This window comes from Helicoverpa zea, chromosome 17, assembly GCF_022581195.2.
Source record: "Helicoverpa zea isolate HzStark_Cry1AcR chromosome 17, ilHelZeax1.1, whole genome shotgun sequence".
Taxonomy (NCBI): domain Eukaryota; kingdom Metazoa; phylum Arthropoda; class Insecta; order Lepidoptera; family Noctuidae; genus Helicoverpa; species Helicoverpa zea.
The window spans coordinates 3,796,647-3,818,765 of NC_061468.1; the positions used below are offsets into that span (position 1 = coordinate 3,796,647).

The 22,119-nt window shown below is 38.2% G+C and overlaps 1 protein-coding gene and 9 non-coding genes across 10 annotated transcripts in view; 6 read left to right on the plus strand and 4 right to left on the minus strand.

The window, feature by feature from the left end:
- The window catches only part of LOC124638482 (dynein axonemal heavy chain 10), a 73,365-nt gene that overhangs the window by 24,452 nt on the left and 26,794 nt on the right, over positions 1–22,119 (plus strand). The window contains exons 33-56 of the mRNA XM_047175454.1: positions 222–331; positions 621–799; positions 1,415–1,610; positions 3,591–3,688; positions 4,025–4,160; positions 4,661–4,747; positions 5,058–5,200; positions 5,817–5,995; positions 6,646–6,828; positions 7,189–7,314; positions 8,964–9,217; positions 9,508–9,696; positions 10,176–10,348; positions 10,795–10,960; positions 11,746–11,904; positions 12,179–12,273; positions 12,452–12,709; positions 12,974–13,133; positions 13,477–13,575; positions 14,632–14,755; positions 16,893–17,077; positions 17,305–17,397; positions 18,736–18,888; positions 21,689–21,844. Coding sequence (XP_047031410.1) covers positions 222–331; positions 621–799; positions 1,415–1,610; positions 3,591–3,688; positions 4,025–4,160; positions 4,661–4,747; positions 5,058–5,200; positions 5,817–5,995; positions 6,646–6,828; positions 7,189–7,314; positions 8,964–9,217; positions 9,508–9,696; positions 10,176–10,348; positions 10,795–10,960; positions 11,746–11,904; positions 12,179–12,273; positions 12,452–12,709; positions 12,974–13,133; positions 13,477–13,575; positions 14,632–14,755; positions 16,893–17,077; positions 17,305–17,397; positions 18,736–18,888; positions 21,689–21,844 — 3,701 coding nt within the window. The remainder of the gene's footprint in view (positions 1–221; positions 332–620; positions 800–1,414; positions 1,611–3,590; positions 3,689–4,024; positions 4,161–4,660; positions 4,748–5,057; positions 5,201–5,816; positions 5,996–6,645; positions 6,829–7,188; positions 7,315–8,963; positions 9,218–9,507; positions 9,697–10,175; positions 10,349–10,794; positions 10,961–11,745; positions 11,905–12,178; positions 12,274–12,451; positions 12,710–12,973; positions 13,134–13,476; positions 13,576–14,631; positions 14,756–16,892; positions 17,078–17,304; positions 17,398–18,735; positions 18,889–21,688; positions 21,845–22,119) is intronic.
- Positions 14,342–14,414, plus strand: Trnaa-agc. Its single transcript has one exon. It is a non-coding gene; the product is annotated as a tRNA-Ala (tRNA).
- On the minus strand, positions 14,848–14,966 carry LOC124638597. Its single transcript, XR_006985381.1, has one exon. It is a non-coding gene; the product is annotated as a 5S ribosomal RNA (ribosomal RNA).
- LOC124638594 lies at positions 17,455–17,573 on the plus strand. Its single transcript, XR_006985378.1, has one exon. It is a non-coding gene; the product is annotated as a 5S ribosomal RNA (ribosomal RNA).
- On the plus strand, positions 18,205–18,277 carry Trnaa-agc. Its single transcript has one exon. It is a non-coding gene; the product is annotated as a tRNA-Ala (tRNA).
- On the minus strand, positions 19,182–19,254 carry Trnaa-agc. Its single transcript has one exon. It is a non-coding gene; the product is annotated as a tRNA-Ala (tRNA).
- On the minus strand, positions 19,664–19,736 carry Trnaa-agc. The gene has a single exon. It is a non-coding gene; the product is annotated as a tRNA-Ala (tRNA).
- On the plus strand, positions 20,811–20,883 carry Trnaa-agc. Its single transcript has one exon. It is a non-coding gene; the product is annotated as a tRNA-Ala (tRNA).
- Trnaa-agc lies at positions 21,289–21,361 on the plus strand. The gene has a single exon. It is a non-coding gene; the product is annotated as a tRNA-Ala (tRNA).
- Trnaa-agc lies at positions 21,995–22,067 on the minus strand. Its single transcript has one exon. It is a non-coding gene; the product is annotated as a tRNA-Ala (tRNA).

Genomic DNA, 22,119 nt, shown 5'->3' on the forward strand with positions numbered 1-22,119 from the left:
AGTACGTCAATTTTCTTTAATGGATTCTTGACTTTATCTCTCAAGTACAAGGTTCAATTTCGATTGGGAAAATCTAGCATATTTGAGTAACTGACTAGTGTCTGTAATTCTAAGCCTAAGAAATTAGCTGAAATTATCATGTTGTCTTATTAATATTTTTTTTCAGATAGGTACATAAAATTGTATTAACTTCATTTAAAACTATGGTTGTTGTTATTCAGGTCAGGATTTCGACATGTCTCCGGATCGCTTCACGTTGGAAAACATGTTTGCTATGGAATTGCATAAGTATCAAGATGTCGCTGAAGAAATTGTCAACCATGCTATTAAAGTAAGCTATATCTGTCATTGATATTGGCCGGTTTTTTAATTTGCCAGTTGTTCAACTTCTCGTGTGGATTTTTTTTCTGCATAACTTTTGGATCGATGAAACTTATAAGTAGCTAAAAGAAAGATCATGAAATTTGGCGTCACGTTATTTGGCGTGGGCGCAGTTTTTCGCTTCCATCAAAATTGTTGTTCATCTAAAAGAATATACAACTATCAAGCTGGAGAACCCGCGAACACTTCTCTCTTCTAAGTATCAACAAATTACTAATTCTTTTCCATTCGTACTCCAGGAATTAGCAATCGAACGAGGCGTCAAAGACGTTCAAGACACATGGGCTAGCATCGCTTTCACGGTGGCTCGGCACTTCAACCGCGGCGAAGACAGGGGGTATACGCTCAACCCCTGTGATGAGATCACTGTTAAACTGGATGATGATGCTATGACGCTGCAGAGTATGGCTGCGTCACAGTAAGTTGTGTTTATATGCTGACTTATGACAAAATACTGAATTGCCATTTTGAGGGCTGCTCAAACATCTACCTGTTACTTATGTTTAGTGCTGTTATATAAGCTGACTAGCTTCTGCCAGAGGTTTCACCCGCATCCCGTGGGAACTACTTCCCATACCGGGATAAAAAGTAGCCTATAGCCTTCCTCGATAAATGGGCTATCTAACACTGAATGAAATTTTCAAATCGGACCAGTAGTTCCTGAGATTAGCGCGTTCAAACAAACAAACAAACAAACTCTTCAGCTTTATAATATTAGTATAGATAATAATAACAGTGGAATAGTGAAAGACTTTGAAATGTAACTTAAATATAAGTAAACTTTTCACCTGATCTTCAACATAATATTTGGAGAAAAATTGAGGTGCAACTCGATGTTACGTGCTAGAACGATAATTTAGAAACATCTGAAGTTTTTAAAAACTGAACTCTGATCAGCAGCTTGTACGGAGCCTGGTTAAAATATGTATATCGATAGCTTTTTTATCGATTTCAAATAATTTTATTAGAGCCACATTGTTTCAATGTTCACCATTTTGGTGGATCCTCAATCGGCACTCAATTTTTTTTCCAGATTCATCGGTCCATTCCTCTCAGTAGTCCACACATGGGAGCGTCGTTTATCCCTAATATCTGAGGTTATAGAAGAGTGGATGGCGACGCAACGCAAGTGGCTCTACTTGGAAGGCATATTCGTTGGCGGTGATATACGTACCCAACTACCTGAGGAAGCTAAAAAGTTTGATGATATCGACAGGTCTTTTAGGAAGGTAAGTAATTCCTCGTCTAAAATATGATCTTGGTTTGTCTTGCTTTCGAACACAGGCTTAGAATTGTTTTGTTCTAAAATAGGTAGATTAGCATATACAGCCTTGGCCAAAAGTATTGAGCACCCATGACATCTTTCAGTTTTATGCGGAGTATCAAATAGGAATAAAACAAAACGTTTTTTTTTATTTGTAATTTACCATTTATTAATTGAAAATTAATATTTTGTGGGTCCACCCTTTGTCTTAATTACAGCAGAAATTCTTTTTGGTAAAGAGCTAACAAGATTTTTACAGTCTTCAGCAGCTATCGCGTTCCATTCTAGGCGCAGGTAGCGTTTCAATTCTTCTCTGTTGTTAATTGTGTGGCGCCTAACTCGACGCTTTAATAAACCCCATAAATGTTCTATGGGGTTCAGATCTGGCGACTGGGCAGGCCAGTCAAGAAGCTCTATGCTATTTTCCCGAAACCATGTCATAGTGCGGGCAGATTTGTGGCAAGGCGCCTTATTCTGCTGTAATTTATCACTATCCATGTTCGTGTCACCGAAAAGTTTCGTGAACGAAGGCAGCAACGCAGTTTCTAGCACATTTATGTACTTAGAAGAGTCCATGCGGCCCTCACACAAGAACAATTCGCCAACTCCAGAATCTGTCATGCAACCCCTGACAATTATACTGCTGCCGCCGTGTTTTACGGTTGCGACCACACACTCTGGCTTGAATTCTTCGCCCACCCGGCGACGCACAAAGGTCACACCAGGTGTACCAAAAATCTGCAATAAAGAGAAAAATACTGAGTTCCGGAAATAAAAAGAACTTCCTCTATGCGTTTAGAATTTAAACCATTTTACATTATTTTGTTAGGGCATTAAATAGACTTACTCACCTCAAAGTTTGATTCGTCTGACCACACAACATTTGACCAATCTGCAGCGGTGAAAGTTCGGTGTTGTAAGGCCCATTTGTACCGAGCTTTTTTGTTGCTCTCGGAGAGCCATGGCTTCTTCCTAGCTTTACAGCCTTTCAGACCAGCTTTCTGAAGCCTTCTACGAGTAGTTCGAGCAGAAATTGTTTTCTTCATTTGTTCTGAAAACTCAGCAGCGAGCTCTGAAGATGTTTTTTTCCTATTTCTTAATGACTCTCTCAGTAACTGACGATCTTGACGGCCTATGGTGATGCGTTTGCGCCCGGTTCTCGGTCTATTTTGATGTGATCCGGTATCAGAGAATCGCTGAATAGCATAATGCACGGATCGGCGCGAACATTTCACAGTTTTGGAAATCTCTACTTGTGATTTTCCTTGCTCATGCAGAAGCTGCATCTGCACTCATTATTCTAAAAAAAGTTCGTTTCGTTTTGGCATATCACAACTATAACACTTAAAACTTTGAAATAAAATACCAAAGGCGCACTAGATCACTGGATGTTGTCACAACGAGCGATGGTAGCGAGCTAAAAAATAAATTCAAAAATTGTAAAAGACACATTTTCTTGCACCCAGGTGTTTTATTGTCCGCTGTGGCATAAGTCATTGTTTTAAAATCTTTGTAGATAACCGATAAAAGAATATTTCAACGATAGATTCGGGTTTCTCTCATAATTACCGTGATCTAGCGAAATTTGTAAGGTGCTCAATACTTTTGGCCAAGGCTGTAAGTATGTAAAAAGCAGCCTAAGCATAAGCTGACGCTCGAACCTTTTGCATTCGGTATTATAGCCTCCAAGTTAATTTTTTTTTCTGTTTGCTGTAATACTGGAAACAATAAACTTCTATTCTAAAAATGTTTTATCTCAAAAGCGGGTGAGCCATACTTGTGTGTATGAATGTATGCACATTATCTTTTCACGCGCATGCAGTGGGTGAGTCGCCGAATCACACAATGTGCATGTACCCCTGATTCACCCGCTATCATGAAAAAAAAAATATTATTGTTAGAAATTCACACTAACATCGGTAATGTTTCTGCTTTATTCATTCAGATCATGTTGGATACAGCGAAGAGGCTGAATGTGGTAGATTGCTGCACCATGACGGGCAGACTAGAGGAATTCATTAACCTTGGTCTTGGACTACAAAAGTGAGTTTCACAGTGTCTTTTCAAATTATGACCAGCTAGTTTTGGCAGCTATTTCACCCTCGTCTTGATCTACTCCGCGCAAAACCATAACTTTACTCGGTAAAGAATATAGAAATCGTCTATATCGAAATTCCTCGATAAATGGGCCATAAAACACTGTTTTTTTTTACATTGGCTGTGTAATTACTTATCGCTTTAATTTGATTAGCACGCTCAAGCAAACAAAAATACACATAAAAATATCTTCAGCTTTTCATTTAAGATTTTATTTCTTAAACATAATGCATATGGTATGTAATAAACATAACGGCATACATGGTTATATAAATTATTCAGGTGCCAGAAATCATTGAACGATTACCTGGACTCAAAGAGGCGCATATTCCCTCGCTTCTTCTTCATATCGACGGACGAACTGCTGTCCATTCTCGGCAGTAGTGAGTGCAGCTGTGTGCAGGAACATATGATTAAAGTTAGTACATACATAATATAATCGATAAAATTATTTATTTCGGCTAAGGTAAGGTATTCATTATGTAGGTACGTATTGATTATGTAGGTATAATATACAGTGTGCAGCTGGTTTATTTTATTTTAATTTATATTTCCGTTTCTTTATACACACTGTCTACATCTCTTTTATTCTCATTTTCTGTCGTCTTTCTTTACCTATTATTTATAGGTATGTACAGAAATGGCGTGCACTTGGAGAGGCCTATGTCCAGCAGTGGACTGCTATAGGCTGATGATGATGATGATGATGATGATGTACAGAAATTCGTAAATAAATTAATAATACAATTTATCTTTGTACATTGATATATGAAAAATAACTTGTTCAAATCCGTTGGTAACCGAAGGAACTATGAGATGCATAAAAAAAAATTAAGAACCGATTTTTTTTGTGCAGTCGGTTAAAAACGAACTAATATTTATGTAAACAAAATATAATGAAATAACTGTATATTCCAGATGTTCGATAACATTCGTGCGTTGGATCTGTACGTAGATCATACCAACCGTCCCGTTGCTGCTAAGATGATATCTGCTGAAGCTGAGGTAAGTGACAGAGACAAAAAATATTATATTATACTATTATGCTTTCCTGTGGTTTCATCCGCGTCCCGTGGGAATTACTGCCCGTACCTGATATTAAAAATGGCTTCCCTACAGTGATGGAATTTTTGACATCAGTCATGTAGTTTCGGAGCGTATTTATGTCAAACAAAAAACCCTATATAATTAATACATACATATAATGTAGATAGCTGAACCTATATTGTGTTTACTTTATGCTTTCTAAAATATCGATGTAAATTATAGTCCACCAAACTACTTCAAATGGGTAAGTAATTATTTTCTCCCATAGGTAATGGACTTCCGTAAAGTAGTATACACGGAGGGTCGCGTGGAAGACTGGATGAACCTGGTGCTCAATGAGATGAGAAACACCAATAAGTTTATTTCTAAGAAGGCTATCTTCTACTACGGGAAGAACTGGAAGGTACCCAGGTTGGCAGACAGATAATTTTCTGTTTTTTATTTATTTATGTGATAACTATATATAACTGATGCTATACGTATGTGTGTGTATTACCGATGGGGCCACTACTGAAGGGGCCATTTATTCCCTAGCGGGGCCCAGTAGGGCCAAGGCCTGCCGGGGCTGCGGGTTGTTCGAAAGAGATACCGAGGCCCTGGTACATAAAAGGCCTATGACGGAACACGACGGTTTTTAGTCAGTAAGAGTCTGACATTCCCTCACCGCTACTAACCCACAGCGGGAGGGGTCATTTGATGATTTTTGACGTCGTTAAAAAAAAAGATATCAGATATTTGACAGCGACTGTCTACACATGCTGCTGCCGCTTCAATCTAAAAGGAGCCATTTACTAAATATTCTTAAAAATACTTTTTATCTACTCGAGAGGTCTTCTATCCCTTCAAGAAGGTTTTTTTTTAGTTTGGATTCATAGTTAAAAATTTCTTCTTATTTTGGCGCCTTTTCATTCCTGAAGTTTGGCCATTAGCTTTTTTAACTTCTTTCTATCCATATGGATAAAAATATTTCTCGTAAAATTTAAACGTACGATCAAATTCTCCCAACAATTAAACCCCACTCACCCAGGACCGATTGGATCATGGAATACCAAGGCATGGTATGCCTGGCCGCCAACGGTGTGTGGTGGACGGCCGAGACCGAGGAGACATTCATCCGCATCCGCAAGGGCAATAAGCGAGCTATGAAGGAACATCTCGCGCAGCAGAATGAACAGTTAGACGGACTGGTCGTTAAAGTCAGACAAGGTCAGTTGCTGATTGAGGTACAGTGTAGTGTAGGTAAGGGTTGCGGTGAATATTATGACCGCTCAGAATACTGCGCGAGTCGCTACGCAGATTAGACACGTATGGAAGGTAGGTGTAGGTATTAGCAGGCGGTGGTGTAATGTAACTATACTTAAAAAATAGTAGCCGCCGCCACAGTAGCGAACCGCCAGAAATATATAAAACTTAATTTGTAGAATTTTAACACCGACATAAATTCAATGCAACTTCTATATCTGCTATAGTTCGGCCGTTCAGAGAATGCGTTCCTGACACCTGTCAGTTAGTTATTTGACCAAGTTATTTGACACTCAGTTTGGACCAAAATTATAACATTCATTGATTATTGATATAATAATGTTGTTTTAAATTTATTTCATCAATTGTTAAAACGGTAAACAATCAGCAAAAAATTTTTATCGTAACTGCAACGCCATTACAAAGTTACGTCGTCAGTTCAATCGCGATGTGTCAGGAACGCATTCTCTGAACGGCCGAACTATAATGTTTGCACCTTGTCTTCCTCAGGCTTTTAATAATTGGAGAGGTTGGGACTACATACCCCTAAACCTTTTATGTAAAAACTCTTGACTCATCTTCTATCTCTTCAAAATAATATTATTTTTACTCAGATCTATCATCAAACGACCGCCTAAAGTTCCGCACAATAACGACAATCGATGTGCACGCTCGCGATATCATCGAAGGTTTTGTGCGCGACAACGTCACTGAAGCTAGCGAGTTCGAGTGGGAGAGTCAACTGCGGTTCTATTGGTTGAAGAGAGATGATAATCTGTGGATAAGGCAGTGTACAGGTTAGTTGTATTGTGATGATTTGATGCTTCCTTTCGCATCCCTTTCGAAAATGGTAAAAAGTAAAAGAAAATTGGTATGATAGGTTGTAAGCCGTTGAAAATAAAGAGAATACGACAAAATATAGGAGAAATAAATAACGAGTAAAGAACATTTTCATCACTATACTAACATGAACTTTCGACAAGAACGCCGTTGACTTTTTCATATATTTAAATCACAACAATGACAGTCTTCTCGGCATCCTATCTAAACTGGAATGTGGCGGCAAGTTCTCCCTATTTCCAAAATGCGCAAGGAACTCTATCTTGATACTTAAATTCTGACCTAGAAGATTTACTAGGTCTATTTTCTGTTGCCAGGTATCTTCGAATACGGGTATGAATACATGGGCTTAAACGGTCGGCTGGTGATCACACCACTGACGGATCGCATCTACCTAACCATTACACAGGCCCTTACCATGCAACTTGGCGGAGCACCTGCTGGTAAGATTTATATACTTCAAATAACAACCCTCATACACAATTCACCAATCTCTTATTTGTTTCCCGACATCTCAGATTTTTGCTTCCTCATGTGACGGTAACATTGTTAAAAATGCGCAATCGATATATCGGGTGTGTCGTTCATAATCACATTAAATTCTATCACATGTACTTCATGATATTCTATAGCGAATTGTAAAAAAAATAACAGAATCCATTCAGTGGTTTAGCCACAGTACTCATTTTTCGTTTTCATAATTTACAACATCATGTGTAAAGCAGAGATAAAGTTAGGAGTATCGAATGTTTTGATCACTTGACAGCTGTCAGTTTTCAAGGGAGAATTTCAGCTGTTTGTAATGACTGACTTCTATATGGTGTCCTAATTTTCGCACATTTTTATTATATTTACTTTGTTTGAAAAATGCATTTTTTTTATTTTCACATATTTTTTCTTTTTTCTTGGTGTTAATCGACATATATTAACCAGTATATTATACTTCGGCCGTTCAGAGAATGCGTTCCTGACACCTATCAGTTAGTCACGACTAGTGATGGGCACAACATAACACTGAGTTCGTTACCGTTCCTTCAAAATGAACCGCCGCATTATTTTAAGATTATTTTCGTTTTAAATTGGCGGAATCATTTGTTTTATATTTTAGTTATTTAAGTGGAAACCAAAAAAAGGTAATATTCATATAATAAAATTGTTTTATTTATTCTTTGTTACAAGTACATTGAATTGAATGTGCGAACAGAATATTAATCAGACTCCGATTTGCTTGAGGAGGTGGTGTCTTCATCATCATCTTCGCCTACATGTATAATTATATTATTATCAATAACAGAATCAATCCTGATATCTCGGTCTAACAAAAGCCGGGTAATCAAATAAAAACAGATCGAAAACACTTGAAAAACGTGGTCTATGCGCACGAAACGACAACGGACGACTGTTTTAGCGTCACAAAATGGTGGCCCATAACGCCATTTGGTGTTACCATTTTTAATCTAAGTATAAAAATGCGGTTTGGTCATAGTTTTATTTTTATATTTCATAAAAGTTATAATTAAGTCTTATAGTCCATTATTTTCCAATTCTTAAAAAGAAAATCAAAACGTATTATTTTATATTATAACTGTATAAGAACAGATTACGATACTTGCCTGTTATTTTTAGCACAGCACTACAAAATATAAACCGCTGACATAACCTTGTAATAGCGCAGTATAGATTTAGAAAAATATTGTTTACCAAGTTATTTGACACTCAGTTTGGCACAAAATTATAACATTCATTGATTATTGACATAATAATGTTGTTTTAATGCTCCTCAATTGTTAAAACGGTAAACAACCAGCAAAAATATTTTTATCGTAACTGCAACGCCATTGCAAAGTTACGTCGTCAGTTCAATCGCGACGTGTCAGGAACGCATTCTCTGAATGGCCGAACTATAACGCATTTGATTTAATGTGATTATGAACGACACACCCGATATATCAGCTGTATGACACTTAAAAATTGCACGGAAGTCACTTATTTCACAGACATTTAAACAGTAATTACAGTAATAGTACATTAATCGGGGAGGAATTCTTTGAGGTATTTTAAATTACTATTAACCAAGCATTGGTATTCCCAGGTCCCGCCGGCACCGGCAAAACAGAAACAACAAAAGACCTCGCGAAAGCCCTAGGTCTACTCTGCGTTGTAACAAACTGCGGTGAAGGCATGGACTTCCGCGCAGTCGGGCAGATACTCGCCGGGCTGTGCCAGTGCGGCGCCTGGGGTTGTTTCGATGAGTTCAACAGAATCGATATATCGGTGTTAAGTGTGATTAGTACGCAGCTGCAGTGTATTAGGAGTGCCTTGTTGATGAAGCTGAAGAGGTTTACTGTGAGTTCATTTTGTCTCATGCAAATAGGGTTTAGGAATATTCTTTTGAATATCTTTTCTTCGATTAGTATATTTTGCTGGAATGTTAGACTTTATACTGCCCTGAGATTGGGCACATATCATTATACATATCACGCAATCACAAATCCCTAAATGCGAGCTCTGCACAACTGTAAATTACCTCGTCAGAGCACATACATAGATTAAAACATTGAGTAGGTTCTCTAGGCGCAACATATATAAGCCTAGATAGTTGGCTATCATCATTATACATGAATTCCCTCCCTCAGTTTGAAGGTCAAGAGATAGCGATGGACAGCAAAGTAGGTATCTTCATCACCATGAACCCCGGGTACGCTGGCCGCACGGAACTACCGGAGTCTGTTAAAGCGCTGTTCCGACCTGTGGTGTGCATTTTACCGGATTTGGAGATGATATGCCAGATCTCGCTGTTCTCTGATGGATTCCTTACTGCTAAGGCGAGTCATAGTTTCTGGATAAGTTTGGAAGTACATAGATTTATTAGACGACGCTGACGAAACAAAAGACGTTTTAGCGGCTGGTATATAAGCATTCAAGTAAATGGAGCATCAGACTAATGGTTTTTACCCGTTTTAACTTCATATGAACTCTTTAGCGTCATTTTTAAAATTGTTCTGTTTCGCAAAGATATTGCCAAATTACATGCCATGAGTTTGTCGATATTCCTATTATTGATACTTTATGCCGTTTATCTTGAAACAAGACATGAATCAGAAGGAGTGTCAGTATGTTGAGTGACAGGGAAGAATGAAAGCGTAAGATATAATTTGCCAACCCCAAATAAAATTGAGAGGGCAAGAAGAAGAAGATACTTTTGTGCTGCTATACCGCGTCTACGATTCGAATTTCACATTCTCCTAGGTACATCTACATCACATCATAGGTATCTATTAACCTTTTCCACATATACCTTCAGGTGCTCGCCAAAAAGATGACGATGCTATACCACGTGGCTCAGCAGCAGCTGTCGAAGCAGTCGCACTACGACTGGGGGCTGCGGGCGCTGACGGCCGTGCTGCGCATGGCGGGCAAGCTGCGCCGCGACTCGCCCGGTCTCAGCGAGATCATGGTGCTCATGCGAGCACTCAGGTTAGTAAAGTATCTAGTTCCCAGATTTTCAGTTGCGAGTTCCCAGATATCCAGGAAAATCCAAATGGAATTTTCTTCTAAGTTAAAACCTTTAAGCTGGCTCTCCCAGTTTTTGGTACTTTTGTGTCAGTTCCTAGTTCCCAGAACCCAATCCCTAGTTCGGAATTTCAAATTAAATGTTATTTTAAAATGGACAACAATGTTTAATGAATGAAAATTAGTTCATACATTACCGATTTAGCCATGTAGAGTGAAAAGAGACATAACATAACATTATTTACATAAGCATATAGCAAGATGATTCCTATTACAGTGAGGATGAAAAGCAAGGCTCTCGAATTTAAAAGCAGAACTAGATGATATTTTAAATTAAAATGACGGACATATACTGTAAACCTTAATTACTCTTTTTCCGGCAGCGATTAAAAACCAATTTCATCCCACAGAGACATGAACCACCCGAAATTCGTATTCGAAGACGTGCCGCTCTTCCTGGGTCTGATCAAGGACTTGTTCCCGGGGTTGGAGTGTCCGCGAGTGGGGTACCCGGACTTTAATGCTGCGGTCACTGAAGTGCTTGAGAAAGATGGCTATATTGTGCTAGCTCATCAGGTTGGTAGATGATAGTAGATAGAAGATGTTAGGTGTGCTAAAATATCTAGTTTCGGCGTGCGCCCCGATGAAACTACTTTCGGCACATAGATAAAAAATAGCCTATATGTTATTCTGATATTATGTAAAGTCCAATAGTGGTACCGGGAAAGGGCATCAAAGGGTGCGTCCACATCTGGCGAATGCGCCGCGAATGCGCAGCACGCGAGCCGATCGCGAGCTGTCCGCGAGCTGCGCGCGTGCATTTTTGTTCGTGCGCCGCTTCTGCTTGGCCCGCGCGCAGCTCGCGCGCGACCTAAGCGCCGCACGCGAGCGGCGCGCAGGCGGCGCGCGACGTCTGCCATCTTCGATAGTACTGAGCCAATATACGGAACTGTAAGGGCGAGAACTGATTGCGCGCAGATCGCGCGCCGCTCGCGCGCTCTATACGAGCCTTGCGTGAGTTGCGCTAAAGAGGCGCACCGAACTATTGCAGTGACTGCACGCGCGCAGCTCGCGGACAGCTCGCGATCGGCTCGCGTGCTGCGCATTCGCCAGATGTGGACGCACCCTAACATACACAGTACATCTTTACAAACTTTCGTATTTATAATATTAATTGAATTAGCATAGCATTTTGCCTTCGAAAATAAATGAAGAAACTGATTGACTATTATTTTAAGTTATCTGCGTAAACCAGCTTGCAATTTTAGAATATTTGACAAAGCATATTCTTATTATGTATTTGCCTTAATCTATTCAATCCGCTGAAATCTATTTAGGAACACGATTTTTTTTTGCTGTAGGTTGACAAAGTCGTGCAGTTATACGAGACGATGATGACTCGCCACTGCACCATGCTGGTGGGTCCCACTGGAGGCGGGAAGACTGTCATACTGCAGACTATAGTCAAAGCACAGACATTGCTGGGCTTGCCGACTAAGCTTACTGTGCTTAATCCTAAGGTAAAAGCAAGCTACACTCTGCTCTTATGTTGAAATTTTTCAAATTCTTTTTTGTTAGGTCCCTCATGTTTGGTGGTTTCTATTCAATGCATCTTTTACATCTGTATATAATTTGGAGACCCCTCTGATCGTTCCATCTCATTGGTGAACGATCCTATGATCTTTAGCTTTTGATTTTCCACGTAGGAATAGTCATTAAACAATTTTTCTGTCATCAACCTTATGTTCTCAGTAATATTGTTGATATTCCTTTGATTAAAATTATAATTCTCAGGCTTGCTCGGTAATAGAACTATACGGGATTCTGGATCCTGTGACCAGAGATTGGACTGATGGCTTATACTCTAAAATATTCCGAGAAATGAATAGGTGAGTCACACACAGTCATTATTTCATGGATATTGAATGAAAATCTGTTGTTTTTTGAGACACCACAAAATATGACCCCTATCTATTATTATATTTTATGTTTGCTTATATAAATAAATATTTTCAAATGTAAATGTACCTATGTGTATAAATAAAATTTAATACGAATATATACCAGGCCTGCAGAAAAAGACGAACGTCGCTACTCTCTCTTCGACGGCGACGTCGACGCTCTCTGGATAGAGAACATGAACTCCGTAATGGATGACAACAAACTCCTCACTTTAGCCAACGGAGAGAGAATCCGTTTGGCTCCGTACTGTAACCTACTGTTCGAAGTGGGAGATCTGAACTATGCGTCGCCTGCCACTGTGTCCAGAGCTGGCATGGTGTTTGTGGATCCGAAGAATTTGGGATACCAGCCTTATTGGGATAGGTAAGACATTCTTTATCACAAAATGATACTTAACTGCCATTGGGTCTTCTCAAATATATAAAAATAATAGTAATACTATAAAATGATAGTTATCATGATACGGCGTAAGTAAATAAAATGCAAAAAATAGAGAAGTTTGACTGTCTTCGGGCACTTGTTTCCATCATTAAAAAGATCTACCTACACCTATGGTATGTAAATATAACATTTAGGGTTTCTTTTCGTCATGATATCCAAGGAACTATAGAAGTACTTTTTACCTAGATGGCTGCGCGGACGCAACAACGACGAAGAGCGCGAGCAACTAGACGGCATGTTCGACCACTACGTGACTGGAGCTATCAACTATATCGTGTTCGGCATGTTTGGCTTACAGCAGCAAACGCCCTTGAAGACCATTGTGCCGCAAACACCGCTTAATTTGGTCAGTAGGGACTTTTACCATAATTGCTGTCCATTCTTGAACGTAGGCCTTTCCCAAAATAATATTGATGTTCCGAGATTGGCAACATGTCACTAAAGAAATGCAGTTATAACCGATGATATTATCGCCACTTATGTAACTGTGGTCGATGCCTAAGATGAAGGCTGTATCCTTTAAGATTACGAATTATAGCAATTCAATTATTCCACATGATCATTAATCTACATATTTTAATGACGTCATCAATTCCTTCTCCTGATCCTTAACCTTCTCTGTAGTAGCCTTTACCATACTCTAAGTCTCGTTTCTTATCATACAACCTCAATTTTGCTTCTCTTAATAGGTGGTGCAATTATGCTACATGATCAGCGGCTTGCTGCCAAACAGAGAGGATGCTAACGAAGAAATTGACAGGACCGTGGTCGAATGCGTTTTCATGGTGGTAAGTGCAAAAAATATATAAAAATTTCTTTACTATAATGTTTGATCGTGCGACAGATTTTTACCAGCGCGGATTATAACACGCCTAGCGAAAGCAAACGTATACCTACACGCGACAAAATACGCTAGTGTGAAAGCGTGTTTAGGGTATTAAAAAAAAAATGCGTGCGTTTTGCAAAATTCTCTCAATGTTTTGATAGCTCAGATATCAAGAAAGACTATTGGTTTCTATTTGAAGGCGCGAAATACATAGTTATTATGGTTATTATGGGCAAAACCGCGGAAAATTGCTGGTTAGATCATACTTACAAGCCAACGAAGATCTTATTCTAATAGAAAGTAATAGTAATTTTGTAGATAACAATATACATATATTTTTAATATGGGCGGGTCACATATTCTGTCGAATGCACCTGGAAAAGTGGGCCAATATCACCACAAAGTGGATCCCGGAGGATGGAAGGCGACCGAGAGGGAGACCAAGGAAACGCTGGAGGGAAGACTTGGACAGCTTCCTCTCGGACTGGCCTCAAGCAGCGATGAATAGAGAAAAGTGGAAGGCTAATAAAAAAAATATATATATATGTCACAACTACCGCGATACTCGCATTAGAGAAATCTAATTATCAGATAATTGCGACCATATGTTTTATTACTTAAGACTTTTAAGGTAACGTCGTATCAATGTTACGTGCTCTAAATAAATATTTTTTTTTTACATTCACTTTCATTTATTTATATTGTCTAATTTTGATACTAAACATATCGGGGGCGTAGCTCAGATGGTAGAGCGCTCGCTTAGCATGCGAGAGGTACCGGGATCGATACCCGGCGCCTCCAAAATGTGTTTTTAGATATGGAAAACTTTTACTTGTTATATTCGGATGTACTGCAATTAAGGATTACCTATATCATGACAACGTACATTTTATTTACTGATGTCTTTAATCATATTAAAAACTTCAGAGCATCCCAAACGTTATAATTTTTTAATAAAAAGTGATGTGCCTCGGCATTACGAGACGAACTCAGTACTGAAGTATTTCTATTATTTCAGTCGATGTACAACAGCCTCGGGGCGGCCATTATAGATGATGGCCGATTCGATTTCGACGTGTACATCAAGAAAGCATGTCCAATGATGCTCGTTGAAGATACTATCGAGAAAAAAGCTACCACAAGTACGTAAATAAAAACATATTTAGATTATTATTGTAGGTAGATTTTGTAAGACCAATATACATATTATGTAAATGGTATATTTTAAACAAAAAGCCAACGTCATGCGGTGTTCCCAGGCGGTCACCCATCCAAGTACTGACCGCGCCCGATGTTGCTTAACTTCGGTGATCGGACGAGAACCGGTATATTCAACGTGGTATGGACGTTGGCGATAACTTGTTTGTAAAAGGGTGTTTTTCAGAAAAGAATACCCTGTGACGCACAGGAAATATTTTTTTTTTATTTCGTGAATTCTATTATATTTACTCTAATATTAAAGAATATATTGTTAACTAGCTAAATCTGCATTTTAAATTAAAATTATAAGATGATTTTAAGAAATATTAAAGTTTTTCTGTCAGCGTATGATGCATAGTATTCCTGAACGCCACAAAATATAATTAATTAAAAATAAAACAAACAAGTATTAAAACGAAATCAACTTATGGTAGCATAAAGATATACTTAAAATCTTTTAAAAACAAACAAAACGATAGCATAATTCTATAAGATTATTAAATAATCAGCTAAATAATTTCACTTTCGTCACTTCTTGGACACATCTCACTAGAAAAGTTGTTATTACTAATGATACCCGCTACAATTTCCAAAATCAAGCCTAGTGAGAAATTTTAGATACTAACAAAATACTATGATGCCAAAATAAACGCTATAAAATGAAAAATATATGTTTTAAAACCATTTTTGTAACATCCAGAATATGGGACAGTGACTATTATGAAAATTTCGTGATGGATAAGAATATTTTGAGCAATGTCCACACTGCTGTTTTCAAAACACAATTACAAAGAATAAAGTATTAACTCACAATTTTTTTAGATATAAACCTTTACACACACATATATAAACAAAACCGATTAAATGTAAGCCTTTTCGTTTGATACCTACCACACGCGCGGACAGGACGCTCCCATAAATTATTTAATTGTACACTAAGCTTTACAATTCAAGATCGTTACGATTTTGTTCCGGTAGTATGTAACGTGACGCACAGGAGGTGACGTTTTCATCTCACGAGACTTTTAAAATTGAAAATAACTAATATTTATTTAAGCTACCTTGTTTTTAGCCTTACTAATCTAATAATGATGAGTTGTTTATGTTATATACAGTGTTATAGAGTTAAAAAAACAATTTATTAACCTTTTAAATACTGCCACTATCCGGACCAAAAATTTTGCGCGCCGATGACACCAACATTGTCGTCACAGTTTTCGCCTTAACTGACTTTAAAACGGCAATGGCGGAGTCCTAATACGATCATAAAGTTGCCAAGAAGATAGAAAAAACACAAATTAGTAGATTTTGTCTTCAGTACGATATCAAATTCACCGTGACGAAACCGGATTTTCCGGAACAATGATTTTCGTAGGACAACATTAAAATAATGATATTTCTTAAAATAACAATAAATTTATAGCATAAAAATTAAAAATACGTTTTTAGAAATACAGAGACTAAGTTCAAAAACTTAAACATACCTAAAAACGAATATTTTAGAAGTTAGATGCATTTGAAATCTCCAAGAGCGCCATGGGACACACGATATTTATACGTCCTCTTCAGGTTTATTTTAAATATAAAAATAACTATCCACTTTTAATGCTACATATCGATTTAATTGTACATTAAAATATATACCTAAATTAATCAAAAACTCACTTTCACACGTGCCATATAAAAAAATCAAAATAAAAATGTTTGAATGTGTGGGACAGGCCCATTTTGCTAGGGTCAAGTTTTCTGAAAAACACCCAAAAACGCTTTAGATTGTAGGATTAAATAAATGCTAGGTTATTTATTAGGATGCGTGGTGTGCAGACGCTGGCAGAAGTTAGTTATTATAATAAAACTATTGTCTGCCTGTCATTTCACGTATTCCATTCTTCCTTCACGTTAACAGATATATATCTTGTTCTAAGAGATGGGTGCTGCTTTACTACTGTAATTAACATAATTATTTTCTGTCTCCAACAAATTAAGATATTCTTATCTTAGGTAATTAGTGTGATGACAACTAAGTAAGTAAAGAACTAAGTAACTAAAAAATATCCTTTCATAATCTCACCCCTACAGAGCACTTCCCAATGGGCTTCGCATCTCTCTACGACTACTGCCTCGAACTAACCACGAAGACCTGGGAAGCATGGGAGTGGCTCGTCCCGGAGTACATACACGACCGGGAGAAGAAGTTCCCGGCAATATTAGTACCCACTGTCGACACGCTGCGGCTTACCTGGCTTATTAAGATCATGGAGAGCGTAAGTAATGACTAACTACGTAAGCATGATCAGACAATTAGCTTCTTAGAGCGGAAGACGAGAAAAGTTTCGCAAGAGCAATAGCAGTTTGCATATAATGTTGTAAAAAAAATAATTTAGAACACCGTATTTTTCCTATTTCGTTATTAGGTAATTTGTTCTTGTCATTTAATCATTAAAATCCATATTATTGAGATTATGTTTCTTATCTCAATTATTATCATTAGGTTGAACGGCCGGTGCTACTGGTCGGTGAAACTGGAACATCAAAAACTGCTATAATCACCAACTATCTTCGGGGATTACCTGCAGATAGATATGTAAGTCTATTATTGTAAATTATGAAGATACTAGCTATCAATTACAGCCAAGATTTCGCCAACGTCCATACCACGTTGAATACACCGGTTCTCGTCCGATCACCGAAGTTAAGCAACATCGGGCGCGGTCAGTACTTGGATGGGTGACCGCCTGGGAACACCGCGTGACGTTGGCTTTTTGTTATTTTCACTCGCTTTTTTTTTCAAATTTGCGCAAGATCATATAAACATTGCGCAACTATTTTTGACAAATTTTGTTTAGGTTCAAACTAGTTCAGATTCCAGGATATTTATATTATGCCCTATTCTATAAGAATATCATACAGACAAAATATTTGTTTATTACATTGACATAATTTCGTTAACGTCACAGCCGGTGTACGTCTGTAACGTAAATCCAAGCAAACATTATTATTTTTCACACATAATATGCATGATATATTAAAAACAATCAGATGCTTCACGGTAGCTGTACAAGAATTATAACAGATGGACATATTTTTGGCGTGAAGTAGATATAAGAATTTGCACAAATCATAAGAATATGTTAGTTCACTTACTTATTTTTAAGCATATTATACCTACATATATTACAATAAATAAATTACCTACGTGTTACCTGCTTTCTTCATTATTAGTGCTAGCTAGTACTACTTTACTTTCATCACGTTGTTAATATTTCGAGCTCACCCAGCTATTTTAAACTGTGTCACACACACGGAAGCACTATTTCGAAATTAAACTGGTCCTAAGATACGTCACTATCACTCGCCGAAGCGAACGGCTATTTCGATCTACTTTCATATCGGGGGCGTAGCTCAGATGGTAGAGCGCTCGCTTAGCATGCGAGAGGTACCGGGATCGATACCCGGCGCCTCCAAGTCCTTTTTGTGGATATATAATATTAAATACTTCACGACTCTAACAATAAATAAATAGTATAAACAGATTTTCAAGTCTTGACAAATATTTTTTATGCAATGCAGATAGTGGTACAATATTAATTTCTTTTGTTTTACTGTAAAAAAGGCTAAACCGATTATGGTGATAATTATGGATTTATACATAATATAACAGTAGTGTTTGTTATTTTGTAATACGAAGGTAATAATGAAATTCTTGACCGGAAAATCGATTTTAATATCATAAAGCCGAAGATTTCTATTTTTGTTTGCTTAAACGCGCTTATCTCAGGATTTTAATTACCATTTTGAAAAATTATTTCAATGTTTGACAGCCCATTATAGGCGGAAAATAGTAAATCGCGGGAATCAAACGTTCTATATATTCGCAAGTCCTAAAATGTTATTCGCACTAAATAACATTTTCCAATCACAGATAGTCCAGCAAATGAACTTTTCATCGCGTACATCTTCAATGGACGTGCAGCGTAACTTGGAGTCTGTCGTCGAGAAGAGGACTAAGGACACCTTCGGTCCACCTGTCGGCAAGAAGATGCTGGTCTTCATCGATGATATGAACATGCCTATTGTGAGTATGCATAGACAGAATAATATTGAACTGCGTGGTAGACTGTACCTAGGTATGTTTATTACTCTTTCACGCGAAAACTATTGGATGGATTTTGATGGAACAAGTTCAGTAATATAGTTTATATACCTATATATAAAAAATAAATGAGTTATGATAGGTTAACGGGAAGTACATAGTACCCTCGGAACGCGGGTAAAAATACGGGTGGAAACTAGTACATCATGTAACAGTTGTGGGCTGCATCCCTGCTAAAATTAGCGATTACTGCAAAATAATGTTAGATATATATTTGGAGGCGCCGGGTATCGATCCCGGTACCTCTCGCATGCTAAGCGAGCGCTCTACCATCTGAGCTACGCCCCCGATATGTTGTAATTCTATAAAGTACAACATAATACTCACTTATTGCACTCGGTTGATGACGAAACTACACTACAAGATTTTTTATATAAAACCAGTCAAACTGCATTGGACTTGGAAGGACTTTCTTTACATCTTGTCTTTGAGTAACAAAATAGAACTAATACACAATAGCCTCATATGAAACGTTTAGTCTGGAAGGGTAAAATTCCGTTTTTGTTAATACTAGGAGGAGGTGGATGATCTGTTAAAAGAGCTGCTTTTAGGGGCAATACGACTTGCCTCTTCATCAGAAAACTTGTATTTATATTGGTCAGACGCGCAGTTACGCTTATATTTGGAGATACGATATGGTATGCTTAAACTCTAATTTCACAATGAGTGACCTCTTTTGTATGCAAAAAATATCGTTTGGAGGCGCCGGGTATCGATCCCGGTACCTCTCGCATGCTAAGCGAGCGCTCTACCATCTGAGCTACGCCCCCGATATGTACTATGTTTATAATTTAATCTTGATATAAAACTATTGGTACAGTCAGCAGAACTTGCTCAACAGTAGCCTGTGCTCACGTACGTGAGGTTTGCCTCAGGCTGTCATACCACACACTTATACAAGATTGCCTACAATTTGAGCTGTTCATTTGCGAGGCAAAGAATCTTTCTATGGTGTCATCTCGATCATACCTGGATCTAATTAACTTTTCCCGTAAGATAAAGGCCAGGTTTAAGGCTTAAATCCAATACGTTTAGTACAAGGTATCTATTCAAGAAACAAGCAGAATTTCAAATAACAATATTTTAATGGATGTAGGTACCCGTTTTTCCCAATAGTGAGTCTATTGTCAAAAACATCTTTCCAGAAAATTGAATCCAACGGATAGACCACACAACGTGGCTTTAACGCGACACGTCTTGGCGCCTCAGAAATTAGTAGCATCCGCACACGCAACTCGCTATCTCTGCAGCATCAGCAGCTTTTACCCCTCCATGCATTGTTCCAGGCATCACTAATGAGAAGCCGCCAACATTTCTTGTAGTCATCATCCTCCGAGCCTTTTTCCCAAACTATGTTGGGGTCAGCTTCCAGTCTAACCGGATTCAGCTGAGTACCAGTGCTTTACAAGAAGCGACTGCCTATCTGACCTCCTCAACCCAGTTACCCGGGCAACCCGATACCCCTTGGTTAGACTGGTGTCAGACTTACTGGCTTCTGACTACCCAACATTTCTTGTAGTACCTATAGAATTCAATTTTTTATGAAAGATGCCACTGCGGCACCGTAAAACGCGTCTCATGGACTATTTATAAGTGTTAGGGAAGGGCGACAAGACAGGAAGAAAATCATGTCCCCTAAGCCTCGAATTTGGTGATTTATATCAGCATTGTCGTAGGTCATGTCTTACAAGCACATGTTTATCCGTAGACCAAATAAAGAGTTATATGTATATTGCCTACTGAGGACTGAGCATTGTTTAAGGTCATTTCGTCAGCCAGTGAAAGTGCTCTGATTACATACGACATTACGCATTGCATTGCTTTATTTATTCACTGTATATATCGGGGGCGTAGCTCAGATGGTAGAGCGCTCGCTTAGCATGCGAGAGGTACCGGGATCGATACCCGGCGCCTCCAGATTTTTTTGTAGACAAAGAAGATCACTCCTGGTGGAACAGAGTTTAAGCAGTCATAGGTGTTCTTAAGCATCCCTAAAGATGAGACTGCTTGCCTGAGCAATAGTGATACTTGATTTACATCGCACTACCTCTCAGATCAGTGTTTAAGCCATCCTTTGACAGATCGTCAAGGTCCTGCTAGAAATTATCAACGATATTTTGATTCTTGCCTGTTAAGTGTTTTCAAAAGAGACTATTGTATATAGATATTACCTCTATTGTTTTACCCAAAGACAAAATACCTACAAAGAAAGTTCTTAAGGCAGCATAACAGGTTTTATAAAAGGCCTTGTAGTTTTGTTTCGTCATCCACCGAGTGCAATAAGTGTGTATTATGTTGTTCTTTATAGAATTACAACATATCGGGGGCGTAGCTCAGATGGTAGAGCGCTCGCTTAGCATGCGAGAGGTACCGGGATCGATACCCGGCGCCTCCAAATATAATTTTTAGATTATTTTGCGCTAGTTGCTAATAGTGGCACGGACTATTATATCTACTATCCTCGATAATTCAACTTAAACTAAACTATGAGTAGCTTCCAACCGCATTTTTACCCGCGTTCTGAGGGTACTACTTTCCGCACATTAAAAAAAAAGCCTATATAATATTTTGATACATAAACTATACCTACTATTGCCTTGTTTCATCAAAATCCGTCCAAATTTTTGCGCTAAAGAATAACAACCTACCTACGCATTAATAATATTAGTACGCTGTATGCTTATGTTAGTATTGGGTTAATTATCCTATCTTCTATTTACAGGTGGACACATACGGCACCCAGCAGCCCATAGCTCTTCTAAAGCTGTTGTTCGAAAGGAAAGGTTTCTACGACCGCGGCAAGGATCTCAACTGGAAGAACGTTAAGGATATCGGCTTCCTCGCTGCTATGGGCAAGGCTGGAGGAGGCAGGAATGATGTGAGTTTACCATAAAAAAAACTTACATACAAAACGTTAATAATGTGATTTATAGAAATAGAAAAAAAAGTTATCTGGTTGTTGATCTGCTTTATACGGACAGTAGGTAATCTTATGTCGAATTTTAAATTGGAAGTAAAAATGTTGGCTTGGAGGCGCCGGGTATCGATCCCGGTACCTCTCGCATGCTAAGCGAGCGCTCTACCATCTGAGCTACGCCCCCGATATATACTGTAACTATATATTGCTGTATATTATAATTCATTAACTCAATG